This window comes from Pelodiscus sinensis, chromosome 11 (genome assembly GCF_052426305.1).
Source record: "Pelodiscus sinensis isolate ZL-2025 chromosome 11, ASM5242630v1, whole genome shotgun sequence".
In the NCBI taxonomy this organism is placed as follows: domain Eukaryota; kingdom Metazoa; phylum Chordata; order Testudines; family Trionychidae; genus Pelodiscus; species Pelodiscus sinensis.
The window spans coordinates 28421056-28438895 of NC_143062.1; the positions used below are offsets into that span (position 1 = coordinate 28421056).

At 46.7% G+C, this 17840-nt stretch overlaps 1 protein-coding gene across 1 annotated transcript in view; it reads left to right on the top strand.

Moving 5' to 3' along the window:
* Nucleotides 1–967: 967 nt before the first annotated feature.
* Nucleotides 968–17840, top strand: part of LOC149523809 (uncharacterized) — an 84271-nt gene continuing 67398 nt past the window's right edge. The window contains exon 1 of the mRNA XM_089781367.1: nt 968–1242. Coding sequence (XP_089637493.1) covers nt 1150–1242 — 93 coding nt within the window. The 5' untranslated portion in view covers nt 968–1149. The remainder of the gene's footprint in view (nt 1243–17840) is intronic.

Consider the following 17840-nt stretch of genomic DNA (forward strand, 5'->3'; position numbering starts at 1 on the left):
ATGTTAGACTGACCGGTTCAAAACCGGACACCTGCCAACCCTACCTGTGGTTTGGGTAAAGTCCCATAGGATGCAGAGCGGGAGGAGCATGTTCCATTTTTTTCTTCATTTGCCCTTTCGTGCTTCCCTTCTGAGGTATGAAATACCCACACAACCAGGGGAAATTAATCAACAAATTTCCTGATCCTGCAAACTCTGATCTAGTGCCAGAGGGGGCAGGGAATGGGATACAGGACCTTTCTCCTCTAGGGAGTGGCAACCTTGATCCAGATCCAGAACAAAAAATGAGCTATCTGGGGCTTTTCCCAGCAAGGGGCCACTGGATCTGACAAACTATTCTCCACAGTTGAATCCATGTACTCATGCAGAGCTCACTGCAGGATTAGGGCATAATTAACTCTCCAGGGGAAACAATGAAACTGACCCTATGGACAGGTCTATCCAATATATGAAAGGTAAATAACCTGAAAAAATACAGAACAATGTTTTTTTTTCTTTTCTCTAATCACTTTGTTCTAGGAGTTTTCAGCATTACTTGGAAAAGCAGCAATTTAAAACCACAACCTAAACCTCACAGGTATAATTTTTTTAAAGGTGAGGCTGTTCCTTTAAAGTTGCACATTTAAAAACAAACAAACACAAAACCAAAGATGTGCGTAAATTAAAGTACTTGGAGTGACTATTAAGTTAGCTTTGTTACACATAGCCTTATGTTTTATAGTGTACATTTTGCTCTCCTACATTTTATGGTATACATTTTACATTCAACATAAACAGTAATATGCTAAGCTATGCACTATATCTAAACTATAGGGGTATAAAATACTATATATTTCTGGCATGGAGGAGTTAACTTTACTATTTCCAGGCTGTTTGTGATTGGGGAAGTTAAATGCTGCATGAATGTAACTTTTGGCACTAAATTTCCTTTGGCTTCATAAAAAAAAAGAGCAGGGAAGGAAGTGGGGGTAGGGTAGGAGAGGAAGGATTGGTTGTCCTTGCTACTATTAGAATTTGCATGGTGTCAATTCAGGTTTGAAATCCTCTCCTCAAAGAGATGGATGGGATGAGTTTCCATCTCTGCTTTCCACGAGGCAGGAGTTTCACCTGTGTGACAGTTGCATCATCGCAGTGGCAAAGCTAACTGAGATGCTGGCTAAAAACAACAGCTTAGAATGGGCAGATGATTGTAGGAAGCAGAGAACGTGCAGTGACCTTAGGATCCCCAAGGATTTATTTTGGGTGAGTGATTTTCTCCTGCTTCTTACGTGACATGGACTTTGTGAGATGCTCGGATGCTTTTATTTGATTGTTTTCATTGCAGTAGTCAGAGAGTTTCCACAGTCACTTACAAAGCTTCCTCAGCATAATTAGCCCATAGCAATGCTCACCCATTCCCCGGAACAATGTGTGGTGGGATGTCACCTCTGTTGATGCCTCTTGCTCACAGAGTAAGGCTAATTTAACCCCTGCTCAAGCTACTCATCCACTAAGGAGAGAAACTCCAGCCTTTGTGGGATTTTCAGCCTCAGGGAAAACCACCTCAGATTGGCTGCCCTTTCTCTCTGCAACACCCTCTGGAGAAGGGAAGGAGCCAGAACTAGCAAGAACTGAATAAAATTATGGGAAAGGGGGATCTGGAAAGCACCAGCTTGAATTTCACAGCTCTTGACTAGCTCACAAGTGAGGGCAGAAAGGCTTGTGCACAAGACCATGGGAAAAGCAGAAACAGACTGTCTAGTGCTTTACTGGCTTGTGTTTTGGTGCCCACCATTAACAAGGGGCCCTGTAGCCAATATCTCAAAGGACACCGTAAAGACAGCACAGACTCTATACGGAGGATAAGAGGCCCTGACATGCAGGTCTGCTGCTGCTGTCCAAATCAGCAGTACGGATCACCCAGGAAAGTTTTATTTCCTATACTACATAAAGCACAAATCACAGGCACATCCATTGGCTCTGTATCACAGAATCATAGAAGAATGGGGTTGGAAGAGACCTCAGGAGGTCATCTAATCCAATCCCCTCTGCCCAAAGCAGGACCAACCCCAACTAAATCATCCCAGCCAGGGCTTTGCCAAGCTGGATCTTAACAACACCTAAGGATTGAGATTCCATCACTACCCTCAGGAACCCATTCCAGTGCTCCACTACCCTCCTTGTGAAATAGTTTTTCCTAATAACCAATATAGACCTCCCCCACTGCAACCTGAGACCACTGCTCCTTCGTCTGTTGTATCAGAACTGCATGGCACGTGCTGACTTTAACCATCCATGCTGAGTGTTGTATCTAGCCAGGTATTCGCCTCTCTGCCTCCCTGAGTACCAAGAACATTCACAAGGGAGGGAGAGGAAGATTCTGTCTCAAGGCCAGTCGAGAATGCCACATTGCCAGCCCTAGAGCTGGATGAGTACTGTGTTCCCACCGGACAGGCACAGCCTGGCAACTTCTCCCCACTCCTCTTCCAACAGTGGGCTTGAGTGCTGACCAGCAACACACAGCTCTTGCTGTGGGAGGGGAATTCTCACTTCTCACCCACTCAGCCTCTTTGCAGGTGCAGCTGGCCAGCAGCAATTGCTCTGGTGATTTCTGTGATGTGGGCACCTGTGATGTGCTTGAGAGGGCAGGCCCAGTGCCTAGGGACCAGCAGCCTCCAATCCACCTTTGACACTTCTGGGAGGGGAGACTTTTTTCCATTCTTTCTTGCAAAGCCCAGACAAATAAAATGTGTCCAGCTCCTAGAGGAAATGGCGAAGGCAAATAAATAACCTGCTCGTGTCGGCGTCTTGCAACCACTGCATAAATCTCCCTACGATCTAACCCACGGTGGCCCTGGTTTCACCAGGATGTAGCTAGAGAATATGGGAGCAGGGAAAGAGAGCACAGACTTTCAATATTCTCTTCTGCCAATTTAATGAAGATGATAAAAGCAACAAGGATGAATAAACATAGCAGTCCTGAAGCAGAAAATTAGGCAAGTTGGGTTGCTCCATCCCAGAGATGGGATGTGGGTATCTGTACCCGTGCTATTGCATACACACACATCCATGCTAGGGAATGGGGCCAGACTCACAGGATTGCCAGCTCTTTCCGTTTTATCCTGGGGTCTCGCTAGATTTGTTGGGACGAGGTTTGAAGTTCCGCCTCCTAGGATCACGTGATTAAGTGAGAGCTTCCACTTCTCCTTTTACTTGGCCTCTAGCTTGGAAACATGACCTGTGCACACCCAAAAGAGCCAAAAAGCAGAAAGTGAGCAGACAGAACCCAAACAAGATCATTTACAAATCAAAAGTCATGCTTATAAGGCAATTTCATTTTGGGGGGCCCGACTCATTAATTTTAAGGAGTTGCCATGCTTGGATTCATTCCCCACGTTGGCTCTGGGTATGCTAGTTCCACTGAGGTTACCAGGAGTTTCGCTGTGGTTTTAAACAGGGTCAGGTTGTCACAGCCGCTCTTTGGAAAGAACAGCAGGTGACAACAACTATGCTGCTGCTGTTAAATGGTATCATTAACCCAGAAGATGGTGTAATATAGAATCATGGAAATGCAAGGCTAGTAGGGACCGTGAGAAGTCATCTAGTCCCACCCCTGCACTGAAGCAGAATCATGTAACCTAGATCATCTCTGAGTAGTGTTTATCCAAACTGTTCTTACAATCTTCAATGATGGGAATTACCCAACCCCTTGGAAGATTCCAGCGCATAACTATTGTTAGAAAGCTTTTCCTAATAGCTAACCTTACGCTCCCTAGCTGCAGATTAAGCCTATTGCCTCTTGTCCTACCTTCAATGGACATGAAGAACAATTTATCACCATCCTTTTGTTGTCAGGGCCCCACCTCGGTCTTCTTTTCTCAAGGCTAAACATGCCCAGTTTTCAAAATATTGTCATAGGTCAGTTTTCTAAAGCATTGGCCATTTTGGTTGCTTTCCCATTCCCACAATTATATCCAGTTCTCTCCAGCTTCTGCCTGTTAAACATGTCTGCCTTGCCTAGGCTATGGGGAGATCTCCCCTTGGAGACAAGGCAACCTAGATATTGTAGGTTCTCCTGACTCCCGTTCCTTATGTTTCTCAGTGAGACCCATTTCCCATGCAACAGGATTTTTGTTCTCCAGTGCCTGTTTGTCTGTCTCTTTCTTCTCCTGTGCACTGTGATATACCTGTCATGCTTCAGCCCAGAAATGGCAATGCAACACACTGACAAAGTCTACTAGTGGCCTGTCCACTGGAGGATAATAGCCTACTTATTACTGCCAGCTAAGGAAGCTACTTTTTTAGCTCAAGTGGAAGAAGGCCGTTCTGGGTATATAAAGATGCTGCCTTCAAGTCCTACTGATGACCAATGTCATTACAAAACGAAGCCTGAGTAAGGCCTTGAGCTGCAGAAAACACCAGATCTTCCTCCAACAGGAAGTCAATAACACATTAGCAGAGCATGTGACACATTCCCCCCTCTACCAGAATGGGATAAAAAACCTACTTCTGCTAATGGAGTTGCTCCTTTAGCTCAAATATGAGCTTGTGCTATAGATTTAATGGTCCCTTTTGGTGATCCATGAAGTAAGAAAACTGCATGATCCTGATTTGGGTCTGAGGAATCTGGATTTACCCATTCTTTGCTCATGCAGCACCCTGGCAGAAGGGATGGAAGTTGTGCTATAAAAGCTAGTTCCTAGAGGATGTTTATTATTGTATAAAATGCTCTCATGCTGCCTGAATGGATGGACATTAACTGAGTCCTCCTCACCCCCAAATTGTATAGCTTGTTTCAAACGGGAGCCATGGAGCTAGTCTGGCATGAGGTGTTCTCTGTAAACCCTCCTCTTGGCCCTTGCTGCTTGCAGGTCCATTATCTGCCAGGTACTTACGGGTGTTTCTCTCTTAATATTCGTTCCATTATTTTACTGGGGATTGAAGTTTAAACTTCCCAAATGGTAAAAAAAAAATCCCCTAATAAATTCCTGCATGACTGATGGGACATACTGTAATACAAATTGCACTAGCATCTCCAGAGAGCAAGCACTCCTAGCAAGGCGGCACAGCCTGCAAAGACAGCAATAAATGTCTTTGTTTCCAAGTTCTAGTGCACTGCTAAGCAGAAAAGGATTATCAGAGGCTGAGAATGATTGTGTAATCTGCAAATGCACTTTATTTGATTAAATGATAAAATGTGAACCTTCCAGCAACAGCATACGCTAGTAGAGTCTGAGACACAACTAATCTGGTAAATCACCCATCAATATAAAAAGCCAGACTGTTGAAAATATCTTGAAGTGTTTTCTGCCCTGCCCTGCCAATCTAGGCTCCCCAAAGTACCTTATCTTCATTGACCCATTTGTAGGCTCCTAGTAGGAATTTAATGTATGATTCCAAAGGTAGTGAATGCCCTCAGCAGCCTGTTAGCAATTGGATATGTTTGCACTCCTGTCACTGGGGCTATGTCTATACAGGGCAGGTTCCACGACAAAAGTGTTGTTGACACGCATAAGGCGCCAAACGTGAAAACTGGTCAAACTGGTTTTTCTGCCTCCTATTGTTGACATTTCATGGCTACATTGCTAGCTTCCCTGTCGACAGACAGCACGGCACTGTGGGTGAGCATCCCACCATGCCGTACTGTGAGAAGGCAGAGCTGATCCCTGCACTTCTTGCGTTTCCCCTCATAGCTCTGTGAGTTCTCCGTGCTGAGGAATGTCAAAGCAGCACAGCAGTCTCTCCAGCCCTCCCTCTGCAGCAGAAAAACAGGAGCGTTCCAATGATTTGGTTTTTGTTTGTTCAACAAACAGAGCAGCTCACTTAGCTGTCAGATACTTCCTGGAGCTTTGAAAGGGGAGGGGCGTACGCCTGCAGGGCAGCAGAAATCACAAAATACTGAGCATAGTCATCAAAGCAGGCATGATGGGATACTGGTGGAAGCTAGCCCTCTCAAGAAAACAAACAGCAGAGTCCACACTGGCTCTTTGACAATAAAGGGAGGGGAAATGAAAAAAAGTCTCTTTCACAGGCTCAGTCTACACTACAGGGATCTATTGGAAAAAGGTACGCAAATTGCACTTTGCAATTTGTGTACCTTTTTCTGATAGTTTTTTCAGAAGAGGCTTTTCCAAAATTTGGCCTGCCTAGACTGGGCCAAATTTTGGAAAGCCTCCTCTTTTAGAAGACCTCTTCTTCCTCATGGGAGGAGGAAGACAGTGCTTCTGAAAGAGCCCGTTTGCTCTTCCGCAAAAAAAAGTGGATCCCAGAAAAACCCTGTAGTGTAGACATAGCCACAGGGATGGAAGGTTTTTGTTGCTAAAACTGGGTATTTTTCCTGACAAAAGTCGCATTATAGTGTAAATGCTCTCACTATTTTGTCACCAAAATGCAGGTTTTGGTGATGAAACTTGCCAGTGTAGACAAGGACTGGGTCTGACTGCAGCTTGTGTCGACATACCCAAGCCAGCTTTCATCTAGCTAGCTCAGGTATTGCAGCAGCTGTATGAAATTAGCCTGGGTTCCAGGAGGTCGTGTACAGACCACACTGAATTATGTGCTTTTGTGACTTCACTGCTCTGGTCCCCAAGCTCACTAGATTAAAGCCAGCTGGGATATAGCTACAGGAAAATTTAAATTGTCTTGTAGAACTGAGTCTTTGAGTGTGTGTGTTGTCACTAATATGTGTGTAAGTACAACTCAGGGAAATGATTCTACATGTAGCACTTGCCCCATAGCACCTTGCAGCTGATGAGCTTTGTACTCATTGCCACCCTCTCTGAATTCCTCTCCCCCCACATTACCCTGCGGAGGACCTATCCTGATCCTCATGTCACAGATGGGGAAACTGAGGCACAGTGCATTGATGTGGCTTGCTCAGGCTCATGCAACGGGTCAGCAGAAGTGAACCCAGTTCTCTTGAATTTGGTGCTCTAACCACTGTACCTTGTTTGTGTTTAAATAATAGTTTTCCGGTTTTATGGTGGGCTTAAGTTTCTCTCCAGAAAATGGGATCGTATCACCTCAGTTATCTTTCCGTCCACTTCAGAATATCCCTCTCAGTTTTAAACTCTTCTTCCCTCTCCCACTCTGAGCTTGCATCCCACTCTAAGCCTCCAGTGACCCATAGCTGTCTCCTTTGTGCCTGCTCTGTCTTCCTCGTGTTCCTGGTGCTTTTTCCTTTTTCAGGTGCTTCCTCTCTAAAGTCACCACAACCCTTCCATTTCTCTCTTTTTGTTACAACAGTAGCAAGTTCTGGTACGACTGTGGCCAAAGGGCACTGTCAAACAAAGCCATGGGTTGCCACCATGTGGAACCTGCATTGCGTCGCTCCATGGAACACGGTGCATGAGTCTGTGAATGTTTGTGTTTACATGTTTGTCTACACAGGTAACTTCCAGCCGCTGTCCTCTCACCGAAACTCCTGCTCTTGGGCTACCAGGAAAGGCAGCTTGATGAGATGGCAAGCAGGAAAAATTGTAGGGCCATTAATTTACTTTTTTCTTGTGCTTACCATGCTGGAGATCACTATAAGGCAATTCCTGATGTTTTTAGCACGGAAAACTCCGAGTGTCTTCAATGAGGTTTGCAGATGAAGGACATTGAGGCTTGGCCTTATATATTCCGAGACTGCTGTATTCCCCTCGGGAATACAGCTGACTCTGAGGTGGAACACAGAGGACATTTAAAAGCCCACAGTGATGTTATATAGGTTGAGGACAGGGAAAATCCCATTGAAACTGCACAGGGCTTTGGGTTAGGCTTATGTAATTAGTCGAGTGTCCTGGACAACCTCCATCTGGACAATCCCTTACCTCTTCCATTGCTCCTCTTGCAAAGGCTCCTGGATGGCCCTCAGGCTGTAGACCCCAGCGAAGGCTTTCCTTCCCCCATAAATGTTTTTGTTGCTGATGTGCACTGAGCCTTAGAGCAGCAAAACTTTGCAACATGTGCCTGGTCCCAAGTGCTCCAGTAATCTTCTTAAGCCATGTGCAGCACAGACCAGCAAGGCAGCTCCACAGTCGGCACAGCCCGGAGAGGCTTAGCCATTACAGATGTCATTAGACTCATCCTCTTCTTAGACTTAGCAAAAGGGCAGGCAGAAAAAGCTCAGTCACTAACTGGTCACAGAGCTTATGAGTGAGGAATGCCTGGCAGGTCCGATTGCTGGGTATTGCTATGGCCCAGATGGCTAGTAGCAGCCTTTAGTATAGTAAGGGCCTGATACAGGCTGCTTGTGCACAGACAGCACGAGGTGTGGGAAGAGCTCATCCTTCTACTTCCCCCATCACCAGCATGTGTATCCCTGTTCAGAGGACAGCTCGATTCCTTCACTCCATAGCGCCCCCTGCACTAAAGACTCGCGCCAGTGCATGTTCTGACAATGCAGTGCACCCGCACTAGACATGCAGTTTCAGTGCCTAGGGTAGTTATCCTGTAGCTCCTTGAAGGCTGGGGAGTTTGCATTGTTAACTCTGTGATTTCACAGAAACAGGACGCTCCTACCTACAGTGTGTGCAACATGCTTTGTCCAGGAAAAGGACATCTTATGCAGCTGCAGTACAAGTACCGGCAGTGACACAGTGCTGGGGTGACCCAATCGCAGTGCAGCAGCAGCAATCATGTTCAATCCACACTGGCAGTGTGACATTGCAGGGCCACCCGATGCCGCATGGAATAGTTGGGAGAGCCACTCTGCAGAAGTGCAGTCACAGCAGGTCTGGCAATGCTTGGGCATTGCTGCGGGAATGTTTGAGGCATGTAGCCAGCATGGCAAGCGCCATCAATACTAGACAGGCCTCCTGGGGGAGCATTGGTGTGTGCTCCGAGGCCCCTAGGTCTCTCTCTTGCTCCTATAACACACAAAATAAGTAACACTGAGATTTCTGGAGCTACTGAAAGCTTTTAGGTCTCCAAAACCCATTGAAGTGAATGGGAGATTCAGGTGTCCACATCCCCTAGTTAGATTCGGAAACGGAGCCTTAAATAAATAAAAATGGAGAAGTGCACCATGTCAGACATCAGTGTCAGTCCTGTCCTGGCACCTGGATGGACAGGTCAGGTGCTGTCTTTGGGGCTCTTGGATGTGGAATGTTTTCAAAAGGAGTATGAGATGGAGCAGCAGCAAAGATTCCTTTGGCATGTGCATGACGAGAACAATCAAACAGGGGCTTTATTTCCAGCCATGGGTGATGATTATGTTTCCTCTGAGCTTCTGGGGGGAAAAAAATCCATAAATCGTGAGGGCAGTGAGGGCTGAGTGCAAGCACCACCCTCTTCCCCTCCCTCCCTCACTAATGAAAATCACAGTCACTCCAGGAGGCAACTGGTTTATGTTTGTTCTTTGCTTTAAACAAACCGCTAAAAAGCCCATGTCTTTGTGGCTTGAATTGGAGCTGGGGATCATTAGCAACTGGCAAGCATCGAGTGATGCACACTGATGAGTGATGATCAGAGACTTCCCTGCCCCACTAAAGCAAATTATTGCTACAGGAAAATGACCACCCAGGTCTGTGGAATTAAAGCCGGAGTATTGATTTATTGTGCATTGTATAGCCTCGGACTGACAGTACTAGAGACTCAAGCCATTTTCTTCTCCCCAAAACCAGGATGGCAATGGGAGTGTCAGGGCAGGCTTCTACCACTGCTGGTCTGTGGCCCTTGAAATCAAGAGCTTTCAAAGGGCTTTGCCAAGATGGGCTAATGGCATCATCTCCATTCTACCAGGGGGGAGACCGAGGCAGAGTGAGTTGTCTAAGGTTGCACCATGACCCAGCCAAAGATCTGGGAATAGATCCCTGTCTCCCAGCTTGGCTTCCTGGCTCCTGGACCGTGATAAAACATGAATCCAGCATCCGTATCAGCTGAGGACATGGACTTTTGGATACATGCTAATTATTTTCCTGTTGCAATGGGATAAAGACACTGTAGAATGTCTCTAAACTTACCGCAGCCTGTGATTTCACAAGCAATTCAATCAGCTCTCTTGTGACCAGTCCCACACCTGCCCTTACTGGTGACTCCTGCAGGTTTCTCCACTAGCAACCTGTCCACCATGCAAAAATGCTTGGATAGCTCCATGTCTTCCTTGTCCAGACAAGGCTGTCTCCCCACTGACCTTGCAGAGGGCATAAAACTGGAGTCCTTTTTGTGCATACTGACTAACAGCTCCTGTCCTACTGCCTTGAAGGGAAAGCCTCTGATTTCCAGGTCACTGCTGGTGGAACTAGCTGGCTGCAGCTTAGAAAGGTGCCCTCTTTTCTGAGACTTATAATTGCTCTGTGGAGACGCTTGGAGCAAAGCCACGGTTCCATTAGCTCATGATTATCTGAGCAGGGAGGCAGCAGGGGTGGAGCGGGGAGGCACTGGCCAAGGCTAAAGACCATGACCAAGACTCTTTGTGATGACTGTCAAAAGCAATTTATTGTGAGCTGAAGTCAGCTGAGGAATAATATTGCAGGGAAGCCCAACTACTGCCTCGTTCACTTCGCCACAGTTTGCCCTTCTACAGGCCGGCTAGGTGAACCCTGAGATACCAGGTGTCCTGGCCCTCTTGCATGATACCCCAATAACTGAGGCAATTCCAGCTCCCCTGGTGCTAAAGTGTTACGGCAATGTAAGGGCATGGCCACACGCCCGGCTCCTCGTTCAGATGGACACAGAGATCACTTTCACACTAATCTCCTTCTGCTTCAGTGATGAATAACAACAATCCGATAATGAATTGGCCTCCTCTTCCGTCTGCTGGATGGTAGCAGAATGGCTCAACTTTCCATCAGAGGCTCTATCTGGCTAACAGCTCGGGCAGGGTCTCTTTTAGTGCAAGGGATTGAGCCCTGTGCTTTGGGAGCAAGAGGATCTGAGTTCTCCCCTTGCTGCTGTGATGTTTCTGGAGGGCAGTGGTGTGCAATAAGGTAATACCAAGGATGTTGTTAGAGGCCATGTGTTTGTGTCTGCATTTTGCATTGCTGTATCTTCAGTACAGAACACTTGATAAGCAATCATATATGAAGCCTAACAATCACTGAGCCTCACAATTTGGTCTCAGCGTCCCATTAATCCCACTGGGGAAACTGAGGCACAGGGCCTAGACATAGCTTGTCCAATGTGTATCAGGCAGGAGTAGAAACTCTCTCACTCCAGTCCCTACTACATGCTCAAGTCACTAGACAGCACTCCCTCATCTTAGGGTTCTTGTGTGTCTGGTGCTTCCACAACTGCCCCAGACTGTTGAACTGGACTTTTATTCCTTCCCCAACTTATTAACAAAGTTCTTCAGTCTCATATCCTAGTCTCACAGGGTTCTCTTCCACTCTGTGGTAGCCCAATTTCCTTTTATAGCCCATATGATGACTGTCCTAATTACAATTAAAACAGGGAATGCTCTAATCAAATCTTTTACTGTTCTTGACAAACCCAGAAAATGAGTAAAAGTAGTGACACATGGTGAACAAAACCAGTGAGCTGGTGCTAATGCAGAGAGAGTTTAGTGAGGCAGAGTGATTTAATTTTTCAGCCCTTGTCAGCAATAAGAGGATGGCACAGAAAGAGCAGGCAAGCCATTCCAGGGATGTTACTCACTCTGTAACTTTCAGGGTCCTCCATCACCTGACCCGTCCCTCCTGTTGGACACAGATCTGAATATTTTTTTACTAATTTTCCTCAGATCTGTTACCATGGCAGCAAAACCCTTTAATGAAGGGAAGAGTGGGTTGAGCCGATGAAGTAGGAGGTGGACTGCAGGAGAAGATACACCACTAGGCTGATCCCATGCAGGAGGTGGGATGATGGCTCAATGGTTTGATTTATTTGACAGCTGAAAATGTGGATTTCAATTCAGTTCAGGGCATGTGCACCAGTGAGATGTGGGCTTCCCACATGTTCTGGAACAGATGCAGGCTCCAACTATGATCACAACATTCGCTCTCCCTTTCAAAAAATCCGCCAAAGAACAAATTGTTCTCCAACCATGGTCAAAAGGGACTTATGCTGCAGTCTGAATTATACTGAGAACCTGGCTGCTGCAGCAGCTACAAGAATAGAAGAGATGATGCTGGTAAATGGCAGCCTATGCTCATGGCCACCGTTCTTGTTCTACCTAGCTGGGTGCATGCTGTCAGCAGGCTGTACCATTCAGAAGTGGGCTGCTCCTTAGCACTTCAGGCTCGTGTTTGTAGGAGCCATGCTTGATGCTTGACTCCCTTGCAAAGGGAAATAAGGTCAAAAAATGAAGAGCAGGCCTGTTTCGGGGTGTCCTCTCCATCATGGCATGGAGTTAGGGGTTTTCTTTTCTTTTATGCACTAACTATTGTTGAAAAGCCCCGAGGAAGCAGGGGCTTTGGGGTTTGATCTGAAGGCTGCCGTGTTTGTGCTCATTCTCAGTTCTTGTGAAAGGAGTTACTGTACTTTGCTGGCATGGTTCTTCCACCCTGTTCTTATGAATGTCACTCTCGCAGCTGGTATCTGATGAGCGTGGGCAGGGGATACTGGAACAATTTTTACAGTGGGAGTACTGAGAGCCCTGCCAATAATAGAAATCACCTCAACCCAGGGGGTATTCCAGCACCAACCCCCCCACACCTAGATCTAGCACCCATGAGTGTGGGTCTCCAGAACTGCTAGCTGTACTAGGAGAGGTGATCCTCTTTTGGCTTCTGGCCCCTGACCTTCCATGGTACCACAGTGTAGTGAGCTGGAGACTAGGGGGCATGTTTGTGCTGTATGCTGCCACCCCTCAATGTGCTTCTTCAGGATCCCATTTTCAACTCTCAGTGCTGTGCACAGCTGTAATGGAACCTGCAGGCCAGGAAAGCATGGCTTCTTGTGAACATAAGAACACCACACTGAGTCAGACCAAAGATCCATCTAGCCCAGGATCCTGTCTTCTGACAGTGGCCAATGCCAGATGCCCCAGAGGAAATGTACAGAACAGGCAATCATGTGATCCCTCCCCTGTCACCCATTCCCAGCCCTGGCAATCAGAGGCTAGGGACATCATTCCTGCCCATCCTCCATGAATTTATCTAGCTTTTTTTTGAACTCTGTTATACTCTTCAATTTTACAACATGGACCCTCCTGAGCACCCAGAATTGGTTACAAAGCATTTCTGGACACTGTAGCCATTTGTGCCTCTAGAGGCAGGGTGCGAAAAAACCAGTAGCCTAGTAGTGATGTCCAGTTCCATCTGAAAGTACCATTGTTAAGAGCTTAGTGCCTGGCCCTGTCTCCAAATTGCCCACTAACACCAAAACTTTCCTTAGGGCAAAGACACTCCAGGCGGTGGGAGTGAGAGAGTGTGTGTGTGTGTGTGTAACATGTGGGTGACTCATTTTTCCCAGGGCCAGCGCTAAGCTTTTCTTAAGAGGCATGTCTACCCAAGGAGACTGACTTGTGGCTGAGTTCATTTGGAACCAGTGGATAAATTCTGCTGATGCCAGCTCAAAGCAGGCAGGGATAAATTGTCAAATGCGGTGCCTGAAGGCATCTTTAAAAATTCACGGTTGCTTTTCAGTCACGGCCGCACCTGATTCATAGCCAGTCAGCTGCTTTAAATACAATTTTTAACTGGAATTTGGGTCCCGGTGTTATTTTCTACGCTTATTACAATGACTATTTTTGTTCATCGTGGAGCAAAGGGAAAAGAACAAGAGGGGGAAGGAAGAAAGAGTTTAATTTTGCATCCCTCCCCAGTAAGATGTTTCCATATCCCCTCCCCAGCCCTGTCACAAACAGCCCCTTGGATCACAAAGCTGAGCAGGTTTAATTTACTTCTGCGCGTGTGACAGAATGTCAGCGTTCAGAAATGAAGGCTGATGCCAACGCAAAAATTCCCTCCTCACCAGGCAATGGATTTCAATTACCATGTCGTTTGCTTCTGAGTGGATTTATCAAACCGGGCCCATAAAGCAAATTGAATAATCTTGTGCTTGAGACCTATCAAATATAAGTATTATACTTGAAAGTACTTTGACAAAATAATAAAGGCAGAGCAAGGGGAGAAAACTACCAGCCCCATTTAATGCGCTACGACGGAACTGAATCGCCTCTGAGTCTGAGGCACCCTTTGGTTTGGGAGCGTTTTTGTTCTTTTCACTCGAAGGAGGATATTTGGGGCTTTCCAGATAACATGGTTGATTGTTGGCCCCAGGCCATTTGGATCACAGGCAGATAAGCCTTAAGAGCTAAGTCTGCTCTGTCAATAATAATGCCTTGGATTTATTTATTGAGAGAAGCAACAAGGCTGGTAGAAAGTGAGACAGCAAGTAGCACTCAGGCAACCTAGGTTCAAATCCCTGGGCAACTTCTTTCCTCTCCTGCCAGGGGTCTGTTTAGACTGTAAGCTTTCTGGGGCAGGAAATGCTCCTTACGCTTTACATCTACCACAATGGGCCCGGATTTCACTTGGGGCATGTAGGTTCTGCCTATGCTAATAAATTATACCTAATGCTACTGCTCTCTAATGTACACAGTGCCTGAGGGCACGTCATTAGCGTTGGCCCCACTTTAAAGAAGAGGGAAAAGTCACTTTTCCAAGGGTGCACATTAAAGCTGTGGCAGAAGTGAGAATAATAATACTTACTAATGACATCTTTAAAAAGCATTTCTCCCTCCCCACCCCACTGCAGAGCAGCTTTAGACATCAGACTGGATGTTCTGCATGAGACTAAAACAATTGAAAAACACAGCCAGGTAAACACCACTCTCTATCTGTTAGGGCACTAAGGGTGCCCCTACCCTGCAGGGCTTAACTCGAAATAAGCGACACAAATTGAGCCACGTCAATTGTATATCTTATTTCAAAATACTTATTTTAAAATAGGGAGGGTCTACACAGCACTTATTTCGAAATAGAGCACTCTTCCTCCAACTTCCTTTATTCCTCACACAATGAGGCGTACAGGCGTTGGAGTAAGAAATACTCCAGATGGACAGTATTTTGACACTATTTTGAAATAACTGCCTGCTGTGTAGATGCGGACTAAGTTATTTCAGAATAGCGCTAGTTATTTCAAAGTAGTGTTTCAGTGGCGACATACCCTAAGACTGTAATCCCTGGGTAGCACTAGTTTTTGAGGTGTGAAATGAAGCAGGTTGGTGTTGATACCACAGGCAAATAGAAGAGGATGAAGCTCAGGTGAGAGGATCTGTTGTCTCCCAAATCTGTGAATCCCTCCCTTGCAATTTTCTAATCCATCTTGCTTGACAGGGACAGCTTTGTTCTTCTGACATACAGGCTCCCTACAGGGGACACCACAGTACTGGGATGTGATGTGAGGCCCGTTGGCCAGCTCCCAGCTTCATTAGTTCTTCCGGAAACCAGTCCAGATCCTCAATCAGCAGAACATTGGTGTGGACTCCAAAATGCCAGGTGCACCCTTGGTATGGTCTGTAATTTGGAAATAGCAAAGCAGTAGGAACCCGTGACTAGCCATTAAAGGGCATGTTGTCATGAATATGATTAATAATCAGGCCTCTGCCTAGCCAATGCTAGTTTGCAAGCTAGGGTTGCCAATTCTGACTGAAGCTATTCCAGGAGATTTTTTTCCCCCCAACATGATGTCAAATCATTTTCTGAAAATATCCTATTCAAATCTCCCAGATTGCTTTCTATAGTCACCGGCAGATCGGTGTTCATTCTGTGAGACTCCAGGATTGGCAACTTTACACACAGCCCAAAACAGAGGCTATGTCTACACTACATGCTTCTTGTGCAAGAAGCCTTTTGCGCAAGCGTTTTTGCGCAAAAACTTCTTGCTCAAGAGCACATTCACACCTCAAAGCACATCACAAAAACATGGACTCTCTTGCACAAGAAAGCTCTGATGGCCATTCACCTGCGTTTTTTCCGCACCTCTGGAGTGGCCACACTTGCGTTTTTGCACAAGAACTCTTGTGCAAAAGGGAGTTATGCCTCGTAAAAGGAGGTTTACTTATGGCAGAAAAAGCTCTCTGTTCTGCTGTGTTACCCTTGATTTCCTTGCATAAAAGAGCATTTGAGGTGTGAACCTCCATGGATTTTTGCGAAAAAAACCCTGCAGTGTAGATGTAGCCAGAATGTAACAGTGTGCATATCTGACTGCGCCCACAAATGCTTTTAATAGCTCTCTGAATGTCACAGATGATGAGCATTATGGACATCAATGGGGGCTGAGGGGTTGCCTGACACCTTTGTCCCTAAATTTGCATCTAAGAGCCTAATCTTGCCTATGGAACTAGTGGCCTTAAATTTTTTAGGCAGGTGAACTGACTTTGAGGGGATGGGTGCTCTCAGCTTGCACTGCATCTGAAGCGGGGCAGATGTTCAGCTCTGTTCAGAGACGGGCCCCTGGGTGTTTAGCTGACTTTAGGCATTGAGGTTTGCTGGTATACACATGCATGATGTGTGTCCCTCTGTCCACGAGAGACTCTGAGCAGGAGCTGTGTTCCAGGTCCTTGTGAATGGGGTTTCCTTCTCATGAAGCAAATTCACCCTCTCGCCAAACTCCCCCTGGCCTCTGAAGGAGCTAAAGTGTAATGGAGGGCACAGATCATTAAAAAAACTATTTGGAAATGTGTTTCCCTGTCACTTACCAGCGTGACCTTAAGTCCCTGATACCTCAGTGGGGATTTTTTGAGGCCCACCTCAAAATGCACCTGCTGAGCCAGCTGCTCCCCCAAGAGGGAAATGTGGTTTTCAAGGGCACTGGAACTACAGCTCTCTCTAAGGGCAGAGGAGTGGCAGGGTTGCTGGTGGCTGGCCGGAGTCTCCTAAGAGTCTTTCCCTCAGACCACCCGCTGTTCGGCCCTGTGGGATCGATACTCTGTCCCCATGCTGTTCTCCTTTGCACTCACTCCCTTTGCCTCCTTCTCCCACACCACCCTCTTCCTTGGGTTACTTTTCTCCTTGTACAACTGCTCTCTTCCCCGTGATCCTTCTGTCCAGCCCTTCGGCTCTAGTCTCCACCTGGGCAAGGCACTCTCTATTCTTAGATGATGTGTGTGTGTGTGTGGGGTGGGGGGGGGGCCAACGACACTGTGACATGGAGAGTTTGGCGGTGTAAGTGGAATCAAAGTGCTACTGTCCCTTTGTGTGTGTTCCCTCCCACATGCCTGAATGCCCATTGCTTCCATTGGCCTTTTTGGGATCTGTTGGTTCCAGCTCAGCAGTCAGGCTGTGTCAGGGGTGCAGGAGAAAGCTGATGGCATTTAGCAGCTAGAGGAGTCAGTGGGGGCAGGCTGACTGAATGCGTAAACCTCCTCCCCTTGTGAGTGCATTTCCTCATCCAACCAACCTGTGTCGGAGGGAATGTCGTCAGCTCTCACAGGGCAAACAGAACCCTGGGTACTTACAGTTGAACCACCTGGTCATCATCCAGGCAGCTTCCTTCTTTAAGCATGGCCAGTCTGCAGAGGAACATACCCATGCAAATGCCTCTCTCGCTGGGTAAAGTTCCCCCATGTGTCACATTACTGGATTTTAAGGGGAGCAGCTAGATCACTGCTGCACTCATGGGGGGGGGGGGGCTGTTTGCCTCAAAGTCCGTACAAAGGGGGCCATGTAAGGTGTCAAAGGAAAGTTTATGTTCTACTGATTCTATGTCTGCTATTCATGTACTTCTGTGATATCTGTATGTGGAGTTATGAATATGGACTCTGTGCTTGTACTGGGAGTGTTCTCTGTCTGAGACAGAGCAATGGGCCTGGACTCCCTGTTGTAAAGAGCAATTGTTCAGTCAATGACTATGCTAATTAGCAGGGCTCAACAAATACTACAGTCTACTCGCCATGGGTGAGTAGATTGTAACCCAGAAGAGCCGGGTTTGGGAGATCTACGCATGCACAGAACGATCTGTGCATGCGCAGATCACTGGACAGTGCGTCT